Source organism: Arachis duranensis, chromosome 7 (genome assembly GCF_000817695.3).
Source record: "Arachis duranensis cultivar V14167 chromosome 7, aradu.V14167.gnm2.J7QH, whole genome shotgun sequence".
Classification (NCBI taxonomy): Eukaryota; Viridiplantae; Streptophyta; class Magnoliopsida; order Fabales; family Fabaceae; genus Arachis; species Arachis duranensis.
Genome location: NC_029778.3, coordinates 69,006,188 through 69,022,200, shown reverse-complemented (window position 1 = coordinate 69,022,200; position 16,013 = coordinate 69,006,188). Strand labels below are relative to the sequence as shown.

Genomic DNA, 16,013 nt, shown 5'->3' with positions numbered 1-16,013 from the left:
TATGATATCTCATATTCAGACTAGGGGCAAAATATGGTGTGGATTTTTTCTCTGGGCTGATGATGTAGAAGAAGAATAGGAACATGAAGGAAGAGTGGATGCAACTGCAGTTGACAATGAGCAAGTCAGATTTAATTTAGCTTGGAGAATTGGAAAATTGGAAGCTGAAGTGAGGACCCAAAAATCTATGATACAATTCTTAGGCATAGTAGTGTTTTTCACTGTAGTTGCTGTATTGATTATGACTTTGAAGTTCTGAAGTTCTGACAATGTTGTATGTAATGTGTTCATGGATGAATGAAAGTAAGAGGTGGTTTTTTATCTTGAGATATATGCCCTATTTTTGATTGAGTGGTTATCATAAAGAGAAATAATTACAGAACATCTAACATCATAATAGTATAATGCATAATTACAAAAGTAGCAAAGATAAACCTGTTTGAGTTGCAAAACATTAAAGGAACAGAAGAAGTGCCACAACATAGTTATCAAGGCCGGCAATACAAAAGTTATGACAATTGTCCTAAACAAAGCAACTATCTACTAACTGCCTTTAACAAAATAACAAAGTACTGTCCTAAACATCCTAATGTCAAAGACATGGATTGTTCTTTTTCCTTGATGCATTGAAACCGGGAGTTGGAATGAACTTCATAAAATTGTGCAATTTGAAAGATGTAGCCACACTGGCTCCTTACATTGGATCCATACCAATGGATTGAGGTGGTGGTGAGCTCCTCCTTTTGGTGGGCAACTTCTGTGGCCTTGATGGTGGAGGTGCAGCAGGTCCTGCTATGTCCTACAGTAGATAAACAGTTCAACACATGAGTCAAGATAACAACAAAATTATACTTTTGTTATGTTGTAACGTGGAGAAGTATGTTACCTGTGATCCTTCGTAGTTTGGTTGTGATATGTCAATCTCCACAGCAGGAGGTTCATCAGCTTGTGCAGCAGTAGTTTGAGGTTGAGGGCCAGCCTTAGAATCAGAAGGAGCAGCATTGTTTTGGCTTTATCTGTAGCAGCCTTTGCAGCTGCAACAGCAGTAGCTACTTCATCCAGTCTCTTCTTTGAGCACCCTCTCTTAGTATGCCCTTTTACCACCACAATACCTACATGTGAATGGCTTCAAATGCCTTTTCAAACTTCCACTAGGTTTAGCTTTCTTATTACCACTGTTGCCCTCATCAACATCTTTTCTCCTTTTTTTTGTCAAAGCTCCAAGCCTCCTCCTAATGTTAGGGGCCTGTGGTTGTGTGTACAAGAATTTCTCCCACAATGATTGGCCAGGAAGAGGGTTAATGTGATGGACATAAGTCTTGTTGTATGCCTCCATAGTACACAGTTAGTGACAAAAGTCTTCCGGCCTCTTGTTTACCCTTGCAAGGGCAGCACAGGTATGAACATATGGGGCTTGGGTTTGCATTTGGGATAGAATTCGGTTCTATAGTTGGGTTCGAGGTGTTACCATTAGCTTTGGGGCCCTCACTTGTGTTCTTCTTGCTCACCAAGTCTCCCTCACAAGTATCATCAAGCCATACTACAACCTCATTCCCTGCAATCAGCTCTGCTGTAGACACCCCATGCTCAAAGTACACATCAACAACTCCATCATTATTCTGTACAGCAAAACACATCTCTCTTAATTCACCATCAGATGTAACAGCCCTCAGTCCACCATCTAAGCTCCTCCCAGGAGGCAGCCACCAACATTGATGTATGTTGTCATATCCAAGTTCTTTGTAATAGTTTCTTACAAAGAACACATCCAACGTGTCCTCATCTAAATCTCCTAAGCAAGTTCTGTTATCTGGTGAGTACACTAGTATTCCATCATCATTTTTTTAAATGCTCCCCCATGATGGAACATGATATCCATCAAAGTCTCCATCTGCATTATGCAAAAAACTAAATTGAGGAACCAAACAATCAGATTCACACATGCAAAAACAAACATTGGCATTCAACCACTTATAAAACACCAGAAACACCCATCAATCAACCCAACTAAGATTGCATTCAAAACAGAGCATGGAGAAAATTTCTCCACTACCCACAAAAACCCTAACAGATAATAAAAAACTTTCAACTTTCATTAACAAAAATCAAATTTTCACCAAATACAGACATTGATGCTATTTTTTTTGTTGAAAAGCATTATTTTTTTACTGTTCAGACGTACCTTCCTGTGCTCGTGATTAACTGCTTCTCCTTCCTTCACCAACAATGACCGTACAACACTCTCATAGTGGCAGCGAACTCTACGGAGCCAAACGTTTTCAACCTTCAAACCCTATACAGTGGCTAGAACTCAGGTTTTCATGGTGCATTGTTTTGGTTTTCAGAAGACGAAGAGGAAGATGAAGTGATCATGGAACTTGGGTTATTTGGGTTTTGTTTTTAAACTTACATGAAACGACGCCGTTCCATCCATCAACAGTTTTAGTGCCAACATTGACACTCCAACGTGGCTTCTCAGTGCCAGGTCACTGCCGGCGGCAGTTAATTTGCCCGGAGATGTGGCTAGGGACGACCTTGGTGCAATTTTAAGAAAGTCGGGGACATAAATGGTGCAATTGGTAAGTCAGGGACTAAATTGGTGTAAACCGTGAATCTCAGGGACCACTTTGGGGTTTAACTCAATTCTTAACCATGACTCAATCATATAATGGGAAAACTAAGGATTTACATAGTGTTATCAATTTTTTTACAACAAAAAAAGTTTATCTCTCACATCAAACGCACAAACAACACTGTGTCGTTGTCTACAAGATTTTCACCAAACTCCAGAACTTGACACACAAACAATGCTCTATGACTATTCTAATGGTTGCGGACGACAGTGCAATCTTCTTCGTCTTCGTGATAGGTCTTGGGTCAGAGAAATAGAGAATCACAGTGAGAGTGAAGAAGAACAAATGAGAACTTGTTCAGGAAACAAAGAATAATACTAAACTATATAAACTAAAATTAACTTTTTTTTCTTTTTCCTTATCCTCATCCTTTCTAAATCGCACAAATGATAAAATAACTTATTTTTTTAAAAAATAAAACACCAAACATATTTTTTTCTTTAAAAATCACTTCATTCTTTCTTATCTATATAAACTATATAATGGTAAAAAAAAAATATATACTTTATCTTCTTCTCTCGATCTTCTTTGACTAGACTTAATTCGCATAAATAAACATTTTTTACTAACCGACATCACTTACAAATTATTAAAAAGTCATAACTATTTTTCTCATAATTCCATGAAAATGAAAATTTTTTATAATACTTTATAATTCCTTTAATATGTCAATCATAAGTCGTTTCATTGTATTTTTTTGAGATAAAAAATAAATAAAAGTGTTATATGTAAATCTAAATTTTGGCATACAGAAGAACAAAGACAAAAAATTATTGAAAAAATAACCAAAATTTACAACAACCAAAATTAAAAACTGCAAAATTGTTTTTTCTTTTTTGATGGCCGATTTGGTTCGGTTTTCGATTTATTCGATAAAAATAAAATCTAATCGAACCAAATCGAATCGAAGATTACCATATAGCGACAGGACTTGTGCTATTTTGCCTTTTAACCCAGAAAGTAGAAACAAAACTCTGGCCCTAACCTTAAGCAAGTCACGCAGCGCCTCCCTCCGTCATTTTTTTTGTTCTGAATTCCCATCCTCCTCCTCGACGTATGCTCTGAGAGAGTGAACACTGAGCAGTCCATCCTCTATTCGACCATTCCTTCTCCTCCATCCTTCTCACGCAGGAGCAGGGGAGCCTTCGTCTTCGCTCTCATCGTGCCGTCGCAAGTCCCAACCGCAGCGCTCTTCTCCGCGCAGCCGTAGCAGAGAGCGCCAGCCGTCGCGGTAAACCGAGCAGCCCTCTCTGTCGCCAAGAAGCCCTCGCTGTCACCAAGCAACCGCATCTTTTTGGGATGTCGCAGCAGTTCGCGTCGTCGCAGTAGGCCGTCACCGAGCAGTCCTCTCCTCGCTGGGCAATAGCAGAAGTTCAAGCCCTCTCCTGCAACTCAACAATGTTTTATTCGGAGGTCAGTATATTCACCAATTTTTAGAGTAAAATTTGTTGTTGTCACTGGCCCTAATTTGTTGTTGCTGGTCCTAATTTTTTATTTGATAATAATTCCTAATTTTTTGTTTTTTGTTGTTGAAATTTTTTTAGTATAATTTGTTGTTTGAGAACAGATTTTGGGTTAGAGCACTGAAAGAGTGATAGTTGTATCTGAATTTTTGTTGATTTGTGTTGCTGCTCCTAATATGTTGTTGATGGTCCTAATTTTTTGTTTTGAGTAAAATTTGTTGGTGTTACTGGTCCTAATTTATTGTTATTGTGATTTCCCATCTTGTTATTTTATGTGCCAATAAGGACAAAATGTAGTCAATTGTTTTCTTTGAGTCTCTGTTGCGCTTATGTTGTTTTGTTCGAATCCAGTTCTGTTATATTAAGAAAAAGCTTCTAGAATTATTGGGGTATCAATATCATCCAAGTGCTATTATGTTTTGAGCCTTCTTTGCTCTATTAATGAAAGCTACTTGGATGAGTTTTTTGTCTGACTTATACAAAGTCTAGCGATGTTTTAAAACCGAACAAAATCGAACAACTGAAAAAAAAAATCAATAACTTAACAAATTGAGAACCGAACAAACTAAATATTTATCACTTAAATTTTTTTTGCTCTTTGTAAGTTTCAAATTCTGTTTTTTGTTCTATTTTTCAAATTTCTGCTTTTGTTCTGTGATTCTGTTTGCAAATTCAGTGGTCAGTGGTCACTACTAATCTGTTGGTTAGTTTTGATTATTTGATTATAAATTCTAAATAATTGGTGCTAATTTTTCTTAAAGATGTTTATTTGCTTAAAGATGTTTTGCTCTTTTGCTGGAGAAGATCAAAAGGTGGCTGGCTGCCTTTTGTTGGAAAAATTAAGAGAAACTAGTTTTTATCTTTTGTTGTGTTGATTGTTGAACCTTTCATGACTTTAATTGTTGTATTGTAATTTCTTTTGTCGTCGAACTTCTGGTATCAAGACTTTTGTTAGTTATTGTGTTGAATGATTTTATGTTATGACTGTGTGAAATTAAACGTGTTATTTTTGTTGCATATTTTTTTGTTGAAAATATCATAGGACAAGTTATTAGGATACCGGATATAAGTAGGACAAGTTACTTTTTCGAATTAATTGAAAAACCGAGAAACTGAACCAAACCAATTGAAGAATTCATATAAAGTTGGATTGGATGACTTTTTTTCTTAAAAAACAGAACCAAACCACACCATGAACACCCTTAGTCTCTGAATCATTCTTTGGCTCAGCAGGTTCACCATCCTCTGTAACAGCACTCTCTAAATCAACTCTTTCCACTGTTTCTTCTGCGGGCTTGTGAGACTGCTCCTCCTGATGCCCATTTGCATTTGCACTAGCTGTTAAAAAAACACAAACATGTTCTTTGCCACTTCAGTTTTGGGCATGTTTTGTAATGAGAAACTGCCACACCATGGACACAGGGGAGAATACCTACTCAAATCTGTTGCGTGGATATGCGAAAGATTGGAACTTGCACGGTGGAAGAGCAATTCACGCCAGGTTCATCAAAGGATGTCTTCCTATAACACTTTTTCTTCAAAACCATTTGCTTAACATGTATGTTAAAATTGGAGACCTTCCTTCTGGACGCAGAGTGTTTGACGAAATGCCTCACAGGAATGTGGTTTCCTGGTCTGCTGTTATCGCAGGTTTAGTCCGAGACAGCTATGCTTCGGAAGCTCTTTCTTTGTTCAGCCGTATGCACCATGAGGGACTCACAAAGCCAAATGAGTTCACGTTTGTTAGCACCCTGCAGGCATGCTCGTTAACCGAGAATATAACCTGTGCTTACCAGATTCACTCGTTGATCGTTCGGTCAGGACTTGAGTCTAATGTCTTCTTGTTGAATGCCTTTTTGGCAGCCTTGGTGAGGCATGGTAAATTGGCAGAAGCATTGCAAGCTTTTGATGCAAGGACAGACAAGGATATCGTGTCATGGAATACATTGATGACAGGTTACTTGCAATATTCTTGGGAGGAGATTCCTAGATTTTGGTGTCGTATGAACCATAACAATATAAAGCCTGATAACTTCACATTTTCTTGCATCCTTGCCGGATTGGCTTCTCTAGCTCATCTTGAAATGGGAGTGCAAGTTCATGGCCTACTTGTGAAAAGTGGTTATGGTGATGACATTTGTGTTGGGAACTCTTTAGCTGATATGTATATAAAATGTGAAAAGTTGGTGGAAGGTTTTAGACTTCTGGATGAGATGCCGAAGAAAGATGTTTGCTCTTGGTCCCAGATTGCGATCGGATGTTTACAGTGTGGCGAACCAAGAAAGGCACTTTCAGTTATTACACAGATGATGAGAGTGGGTGTAATGCCAAATGAATTCACCTTGGCAACTGCCCTCAATGCTTGTGCAAGTTTGGCTTCACTGAAGGGAGGGAAACAAATCCATGGCTTGAGGATTAAACTTGGAATCGACATTGATGTCTGCGTGGATAATGCACTTCTTGATATGTATGCAAAAAGCGGATGCATGGATAGTTCATGGGATACTTTCCAGTCGATGAATTCTCGTTCTGTGATCTCATGGACAACAATGATAATGGCATGTGCACAGAATGGCCAAGCTAGAGAAGCACTTCAAGTTTTTGAAGAAATGAAGAAGACACAGAATATAGAGCCAAACTATATCACCTTCATTTGTGTTCTCTATGCTTGTTGTCAAGGTGGGTTTGTTGATGAAGGGTGGAAGTACTTGTTCTCAATGACCAAAGACCATGGAATCCTCCCTGGAGAAGACCATTATGCTTGTATGGTGAATATCTTAGGAAGAGCTGGACTCACTAAAGAAGCTAAAGAGTTGATCCAAAGAATGCCATTTGAACCAGGTGTGCTAGTTTGGCAAACACTCCTTAGTGCATGTCAAATTCATGGGGATTTAGAAACTGGAAAACTTGCAGCAGAGCATGCCATGTTGAAAGAATACAAGTATCCATCAACCTATTTATTGTTGTCTAACATGTTTGCAGAGTTAAGAAATTGGGATGGTGTAATGACTTTGAGACAACTAATGGAGCAAAAAGGTGTAAAGAAAGTACCTGGATCTAGTTGGATTGAACTTGACAAAATTAAGGACATTTGTTGAGATCTTTTAAATTTCTAATTTCGTTTTCTTGTTTTCAATTTTATACAAAAATTTTGGTTATTTAAATAGTTTTTGACCGATCATTTTGTACTCTTACGAATTTATTATATCCAGTTCTACTATGGTAACATCGCTTCAACTTTGATCCCTCACCTCCAAATAACCTCGTTAAGAAATACTTGCTTTTTCGGCGAATAAATGAAATGTTACACCTGAAACTCGGAACAGATTGCTAATATTCAAAAATCAAAGGATTCTTTTTGTATTTTTGGATTTTTTTTTTTAGTTGAAATTTGCCAAAGTCTTAGGTAAATTTCAACAAATTTAATGAATTTCACCCAAACTTTAGGCTAATTGCATGAAATTAGTTATAGTGTTCGTATTAGCTTTAGGCAAACTTTATGCAATCCACCACATTCACACAGAAAAATTGGTTATAAGCATTCAAAGTCTAATATAATATACAATAATAGGCATAATAACCTAATAGAGTCATCCAAATAACCATATGATAATAAACTAACAGAAAATTTGCTTATAAGCATTCAAAGTCTAATATAATCATACAATAATAGGCATAATAACCTAACAGAGTCATTCAAATAACCAGATGATAATAAACCAATAAAATTAAATTTTAAAGTAGTCCTTAAACTTATATTTGAGCCTTAAAATAATTTTTGAAATTAATAATTACTCAAATTCATTCTTAAAATTGCTCTCCAAAATTCATAATAGTTCCTAAAATAATTTTCGTCCATCATTTTCGTTGGAGAAGACTAAAACAACATCGTTTTATATTTATTAAAAAAGAAAAAAAAAACACACTTCCCTTTCCCAAGGTGACAAGGCAGGTCTTCGGAGCTTTCCCAAGGAAGGCTAAAGGTTGTCGGCAGAGCAGGTGTCGGCATTGACAATGTCGATCTTCAAGCTGCAACCGAGTACGGCTGCCTTGTAGTCAACGCCCCCACCGCCAACATCATTGTGGCTACTGAGCATGGCATTGCTCTCCTTGCTGCCATGGCGAGGAACGTTGCCCAGGCCGACGCCTCCATCAAAGCCGGTATCCTTCTATCCATTCTGTTGCTTTACCTTCTATTGTTGTTCATAATCATGCAAATATGCATAGGTATGTTTATGTGGTGCATGTGCAGGGAAATGGCAAAGAAACGAGTATGTGGGAGTATTGATGGTTGGGAAGACGTTAGCAGTGATGGGGTTTGGAAAAGTTGGGTTTGAGGTGGCGAGGCGAGCGAAAGGGTTGGGAATGAATGTGATTGCATATGATCCTTATGCCCCGGCAAATAGGGCCCGTGCTGTTGGGGTGGAATTGGTGTCATTTGATATGGCCATCGCCGCCGCAGACTTCATCTCTCTGCACATGTCGCTTACCGCAACTACTAAGAAGATCTTCAACGACGCCACTTTTGCAAAGATGAAAGGAGTCCGCATCATCAATGTTGCTAGAGGTGGTGTAATCGATGAAGATGCCTTGGTCAAAGCCCTTGATGCCAGAAGCCCAGAACAGTTGCCCAGGCCGCACTCGACGTCTTCGCGGAGGATCCCCCACCAAAGATAGCAAGCTAGTGAAACACGAGAACCTAATGGTGACGCCTCATCTGGGAGCCAGCACAAAAGAGGCACAGGAGGGTGTAGCAATCGAGATAGCAGAGGCTGTTGTTGGACCACTGAGGGGGGAGCTGTTAGCAACTGCAGTGAATGCTCCCATGGTTGCTCCTGAGTCCTGAGGTGGTGTTAGAGACTTAGAGCTGGCACAATATCAAATTCAATTGTCAACATTGTGAATGCGGACTTCACCGCCAAGGAGAAGGGGCTCCGCTTTAGCAAGGAGAGGATAGCGGTTGACTCATCGCCGGAGCTGCCCCTGGATTCCATTAATGTCGACTCCAAATTCGCGAGCGCTGTGAAGATCGAGGGGCAGGGGAAGGGAAGGGAAAGGGGAAGGGAAAACGGCTCGGACCTGGGAAAAGGAGGCTCGGGTTTTTTTTTTTTTACGTAAAAATAGTCAAAAGTACAGTCTATTTTCACACGGTGGATAGATGTATTCTTCAATTTTTTAACGATTTATTTTCACACATGAATATAAAATTCTGTTGTCAATTCTACTCTTCTATGACTTGAGTAAATTTTTCGGCAGTGGTGGAGGTCAGGTGACACGGTATTGTATAATGTGGCCAATTCAAACTGACACGGTGAAAAATAGAAATATTTATTATAAAATTTGTTGAAATAAATATAAGAAAAGGGAATAATGAAATTACGGTTCATCCTCTTCCTTCTCTAATTTTTTCGAACCATATGAACTCTAACACAGCCACACAGGAAATGATAACAACAATTTTTTAAACTCTAATAAGAAATCTGCAGGTCCAAACGAGAATACCAAAACCAAAAACCTTCTTTGTCCAAAGCAACTAATTTTGAGTTGCAGCCATGGTTTCAGTAGCTGATTTTCTTCCACTGCTTTAGATCATTCTTCCACGGCTCGACAACACTCCCACACTGCCCCTTTGAGTTGTTTGTCTTTCTATCTCTTTTGTGAAATTATTCCAAATATACATAGCACAGAAGCCATAATGAACTTCAGGCATAACTTGTAGCATAGCCGGAATCAGACTTTGTTCAATTAATATGTCAGTCGTTAATACAATTGAAGTTCCAACCATGTTAACAACAACTAACTGCATACCTTTTGTTGGTCACTAATGAAGTTCCAACCATGAATCTTGTAGTTGCCCAAATTATTGTGTAAATGCTCCAAAAACCATTTCCAGTTATCTCTGAATCCACCACGGCATAAGCAATTAGAAAAACCATTGTGTTAGGGTTCATATGGTTCAGAAATTAGAGAAGGAAGAGGATGAACAATGATTTCATTATTCTCTTTTCTTATGTTTATTTCAACAAATTTCATAATGAATATTCCTATTTTTCACTATGTCACCTCAAATTAGCCACATCATACAATACTGTGACACCTGGTCTCCACCACCGCCGGAAAATTTACTCAGGCCACAAAAGGGTAGAATTGACAATGGAATTTTATATTTATGTGTGTAAATGACTCATTAAAAAATTGAGAAGTACATCTATACTTTGTGTGAAAATTTGAGTGTACTTTTGTTTATTTTTTCTTTTAATAAATATAAAACAACGTTGTTTTAGTCTTCTCCAATGATAAAGATGGATAAAAATTATTTTAGAAATTATTGTAAGTTTTATATAACAATTTTAGAGACGAATTTGAGTAATTATTAATTTCAAAAATCAATTTAAATCTTGAGGGTAAGTTTCAAACATTACTTTGAAATTTAACTCAAACTAACAATATTAAAATCTATCATAATCATACAAAAATATCTCTAATTATATTTTTAAATAAAATTTATTAATCTCTTCATATATATCCTACTTGTATAATTGTCGTGGGTTATTAAATGTGATTATTATACTCAATTATGTCTTTTAAATATTTTCTTTGGTTTAGAGAATGTATCCAATTATTTTAAATTTGGATGAATAAAGAAAACAATAAAATTAGTTAACTAAAAGCTAAACCCTGAAAGCTATGAAGTACAATTTCATGAAGCAATTTAGTTATAAATGATCTTAATTAGTTTATTGTTTGCTCCTGTTAGTTGTCTATCATTATATTATTGTGCGATAATTTTATTGCAATTTATTTCTCGTGTTTCAGGACTATGAATTACATGGTGTTGATTAGACAAAAATGAAGTTTGAGAATAATCAAGTTTGTTTGGATTTCTTTGAGATGATATTTTTTACTTATAGGTTTAACCTATTTAATATGTGGGTTTTTCTTCTTAGAAAATGGGATATTGATTACATTTTATTCTCAACTTATTTCTCTTATAAAAAATGTGTTTAGGTCCTAATATTAAGTGTTCTTTAGAATAATACTATTATATGAGTAATGAAGCTAAATTAAAATATTTTAAATAATGTGGCTCTTTAAATAAAAAATTTCTCTTTTGTGTTTGGGATATTAAGTTAAAATCGTGACAAGTTCTAAGTATTAGAAAAAATAATTGAATACTATTTTTATTTAGAGACATGTAATTTAAGAATTTGGAAGAGGTATATAAATTATCACATTTATTTTATCTTTTTGTACAAATATTACTTGATTTAGATCTTTTTCCCCTTCACAAATTAAGAAAGTATAAATAAGCTTTAGTAAAAGAGAGTAGATAAGTTAATGAGGGTAGGTGAATCAATGAAAGTGGGTGATATACATTTTTAAAATAATCATCTCTTGACTATATTGTTCAATTCTAATATTCATGCAAATAACTACTCTTACCAAAAATAGCAGTTACTTGATTATAGCCAATGTTATAAATTTGGTTTCTTTATTTTTCAATTAATTGTCCAACTTTCTCTTTTTGTTTTCTTGAATGGGTGAGAGATTTCAGGAAGAAGTTGGTACACGAATTTTCACACTTCGTATAACTGTACTAAAAAGTGCACTGGTGATGAGCAGATATTTTATACGTTTTTTGGCATCATTTTCACATAATTTTTAACATGTTTTGTTTAGTTTTTATTATATTTTCATAGATTTTGGTGTTAAATTCATATTCTACTTTGATTTTATGTGTTTTTATGCAATTTCATTTATTTTCTGGTTGAAATTGAGGAGTTGGAGTAAAAGTCTGATTCAGAGACAGAGAAAGTACTTCAAATACTGTCCGGATCTGATCTCCTTGCACTCGAAAGAGCTTTTCTGGAGTTAAAGAAGTCCAAATAGAGCGTTCTCAACAGCTATGGAAAGCTGACTTCCATAGCTTTCCATCAATGTATAATATTCCATACTTTACTTTAGATTAGAAGGCCTAAAACTGGCGTCCAACGCCAGCCTCCTGTCCCCTTCCAGGCGTTCAATGTCCAAAGAGAAGAGACCAGCGTCCAAACGCCCAAAGAGGACCCCCTAACCAGCATTCAATGCCCTAGAGGCCTCATAGCACGTGGATCTCATCAAAGCTCAGTCCAAACACCCACCAAGTGGGCCCCAGAAGTAGATTTTAGCACTAAGAAAACTGTTTTACCCTTACTAGTCATTAGTTTAGTATTTAAAGTAGAATATCACTCTTTGTTAAGGATCTTCGGCCACTTTTACGCCATATTTTTGTTTAGCATTGTATTTTCTATCAGTATGAGTTTCTAAACCTCCTAGGTTGAGGGGAAGAGCCCTGCTGAGTTTTATGGATTAATAAAAGTATTACTGTTTCTCTTTAATCTGTGTTCGATTCTCTATTCTAAGATATATCTTCGTTCTTCATCAATATGAATGCGTTGAACTGGCATAAGGTTATCACATTCTACATGGGTTCAGAGTGCGTCTTTCATTGGACGATGATGAAGCACCATCTTGATTATACATCTCTTAGATGGCTAATCCACGACTTTGTTGGGAAATTCTCGAGACACCAGTTCAGCCGATTTCAGGGGAGATTAAGGTCTCTGTGGTAGAGGCTAGAATCAAAGGTGAAACATTCTCTGATTCAGAAGATCCGACCTTGTCTGTGGCATTTTGAGTAGGATCGCAAAGGAGAATGAACTGCAGGAGCTTCACCCTCAATTAGAATGGATCCGCACTAACACTAGGGTTCAGATCTGGAAGAGTATTGGCGGTTGCTCAAACCAGCGTCAATCACATACAGCCTGTCATAGAAGAAATCATTCACAATTGAAGAAGACAGTAATACCAGAGTTAATTCAAAAGGACAAAGCATCCCTAAGTCTTAACCACCTTCTTATCATAGTGTACACGACTTCCGAATTCTAATTATACACTTTTCTTTATTCCTTTTAATGCAATTAAAACTCAATCCAACAACTCTTTTATCTACCTGACTAAGACCTGAAAGATAATCATAGCTTGCTTCAAACCACAATCCTCGTGGGATTGACCCTAACTCACTCAGGTATTACTTGGACAACCCAGTGCACTTGCTGGTTCAGTTGTACAAAGCGTGGCGATTCGTGCACCAACTGAGTCATCCAAGTAATACCTGAGCGAGTCAGGGTTGATCCTACGAGGATTGTGGTTTGAAGCATGCTATGGTTATCTTGCAGATCTTAGTCAGGCGGATAGAAGAGTTATTGGATTTGAATGCATAAAAGTGTATAAAATACTTTGTGAATTCGAATGTAACCAGTGATAAGAAGATGGTTAAGGCTTGGAGATGCTTTGTCCTTCTAGATTAACTCTGGTCTTACTGTCTTCTTCAATTGTGAATGATTTCTTCTGTGGCAGGCTATATGTGATTAACGCTGTATGGTCACGGTCGCCAATCTCCTCCAAATCTGAACCCCAAGTTTAGTGCGGATCCATTCTGATTGAGGGTGAAGCTCCTGCAGTCCATTCTCCTTAATAATCCTACTCAAAATGTCACAAACAAGTCGAATCTTCCGGATCAGAGAATGCTGCGCCTTTGGGTTCTAGCCTTTACCACAGAGACCCTAATCTCCCCATACCTCGGCTGAACTGATGTCTCGAGAAGTCCCCAATGAAGTCGTGGATTATCCATCTAAGAGATGTATAATCAAGCTGGCGGTTCGATGCTTTCCAGTCACGTATTCACACGAATCCAAGAAGAACACGGGTGGTTGTCAGGCATGCGGTCTTAGTATGAAGAACGAAGATGATTATCACCGGTCATCCCATTTATCAAGTTGAAGAACGAAGATACATATTAGAATTGAATCAAACACAGATTGAAGAGAAACAGTAACACTTTTATTAATCCATAAAACTCAACAAGGTTCCTCCCCTCAACCTAGGAGGTTTAGAAACTCATACTGATAGAAAACACAATGATACACGAAAATACGGCTTAAAGGTATCTAAAGATTATGTAAAATATCCCTTAAATACTAAATTAATGACAAAGGATTACATAACAAGGGTAAAACAATCTTTTTAGTGCTAAAATCCATTTCTGAGGCACACTTGGTAACTGTTTGTGCTGAGCTTTGATGAGATCCATGTGCTTTGAGATCTCTAGGGCGTTGAATGCTGGCTAGGGGGTCCTCTTTGGGAGTTTGGACGCTGGTCTCTTCTCTTTGGGCACTGGACGCCTGGAAAGGGACAGGAGGCTGGCGTTGGACGCTGGTCTTCTCCTTTGGGCGCTGGACGCTTGGACTGGGGCAGGAGGCTGGCGTTGCACACCAGTTTTGGGCCTTCAATTCTGAAGTAAAGTATAGACTATTATACATTTCTGGAAAGCCCTGGAAGTCAGCTTTTTATATCCATTAAGAGCTTTTCATTTGGACTTCTGTAGGTATAGAAAAGCTCTTTCGAGTGCAAGGAGGTCAGATCTGGACAGCATTTGTAGTGCTTTCTATGTCTCTGAATCAGACTTTTGCTCCAACTCCTCAATTTTAGCCAAAAAATACCTAAAATTGCATTAAAACACACAAACTTAAAGTAGAATCCAAAAATGTGAATTTAACACTAAAACCTATGAAAACTTAATAAAAATTAAACAAAACATGCTAAAACCTATATAAAAACGATGCCAAAAAGCGTATAAAATATCCGCTGATCACAACATCAAACTTAAACTATTGCTTGTCCCGAAGCATCTAAAAATACAGTAGGATAAAAAGAAAAGTAAGATACAATAAATTTCAAAGTTTCCAGTGAAGCTCAGTTTCAATTAGATGAGCAGGACTTAGTAGCCTTTTGCTTCTGAATAGTTTTGGCATGTCACTATCCATTGAAACTCAGAAATGTTGGTCTCTTTAGGAACTTAGAATCCAGATGATATTATTGACTCTCCTAGTTTAGTTCTTTTTTATTCTTGAACACAGCTTTTAGAGTCTTGGCCATGACCCTAAGCACTTTGTTTTCCAGTATTACCACCGGATACATAAATACTATAGACACTTTAACTGGGAGAACCCTTTCGGATTGTGATTCATCTTTGCTAGAATCCCCAGATAAAGGTGTCCAAAGTTCTTAAGCATACTCTTTTTGTTTTGGACCACGACTTTAACTGCTTAGTTTCAAGCTTTTCACTTGACACATTCACACCACAAGCATTTTAGGGACAGCTTGGTTGATCCGCTTAGGCTAAGATTTTATTCCTTATAGGCCCTCTTCACCATTGATACTCAAAGCCTTTGATCCTTTTACCCTTGCCTTTTGGTTTAAAGGGTTACTGGCTTTTTGCTCTTGCCTTTTGGTTTAAAGAACTATTGGATTTTTCTATTTTTTATTTTTTTATTTTTTCGCATGCATATATAATTTTTTTTTCTTTTTGCAACATGCTTTTTCTTTTTCATTTTGCTGCTTTTTCTTGCTTCAGGAATCAATTTTTGGATTTTTCAAATTACCAATAATACTTTTTCTTTTTTATCATTCTTTCAAGAGCTAACATTCTTAATTTCAACTTCAAATATGGATTGTTTATTCATACATTCAGAAAACAAAAGCAATGCCACCACATCAAAATAATTGAACTATTCTTATTTTAAACTTGAAATTCATGTACCTCTCAATTCTTTTCAAATAAAATTTTCTTTTAAGCAAGTTGAGAGACATAAACATTTTATAGGTTTAAGACATAGATAGAAATGATCATGCAATAAGAACAAGAGAACAGACAATACAACATAATAGAAAACAGAAAAAATTACATAAGAAAAGGAGATTAAGAGAACGAATCCACCTTTAATGGTGTCGGCTAGTACTCCTTCTTGAGGATCCAATGTAGTGGTTGATCTCTTCAATGTCACTCCTTTATCTTTGTTGTTCTTTCCTCATAGCC

The 16,013-nt window shown here is 36.9% G+C and overlaps 1 protein-coding gene and 1 pseudogene across 2 annotated transcripts; both read left to right on the top strand.

The window, feature by feature from the left end:
• The first annotated feature begins 3,582 nt into the window (after positions 1–3,582).
• On the top strand, positions 3,583–7,262 carry LOC107458640 (putative pentatricopeptide repeat-containing protein At3g15130). 2 transcript variants are annotated; one of them, XM_016076854.3, is made up of 2 exons: positions 3,583–4,046; positions 5,330–7,262. In XM_016076854.3, exon 2 carries the CDS (start codon positions 5,491–5,493, stop codon positions 7,192–7,194), a length of 1,704 nt encoding a protein of 567 aa, XP_015932340.1. In that variant the 5' UTR covers positions 3,583–4,046; positions 5,330–5,490; the 3' UTR covers positions 7,195–7,262. The 2 variants fall into 2 exon arrangements, with proteins under 2 accessions (XP_015932340.1, XP_020983450.1); XM_021127791.2 differs by having other exon boundaries at positions 5,327–7,262.
• Positions 7,263–7,552: 290 nt separating this feature from the next.
• On the top strand, positions 7,553–9,665 carry LOC107458606 (D-3-phosphoglycerate dehydrogenase 2, chloroplastic-like; annotated as a pseudogene).
• The last annotated feature ends 6,348 nt before the right edge of the window (positions 9,666–16,013 follow it).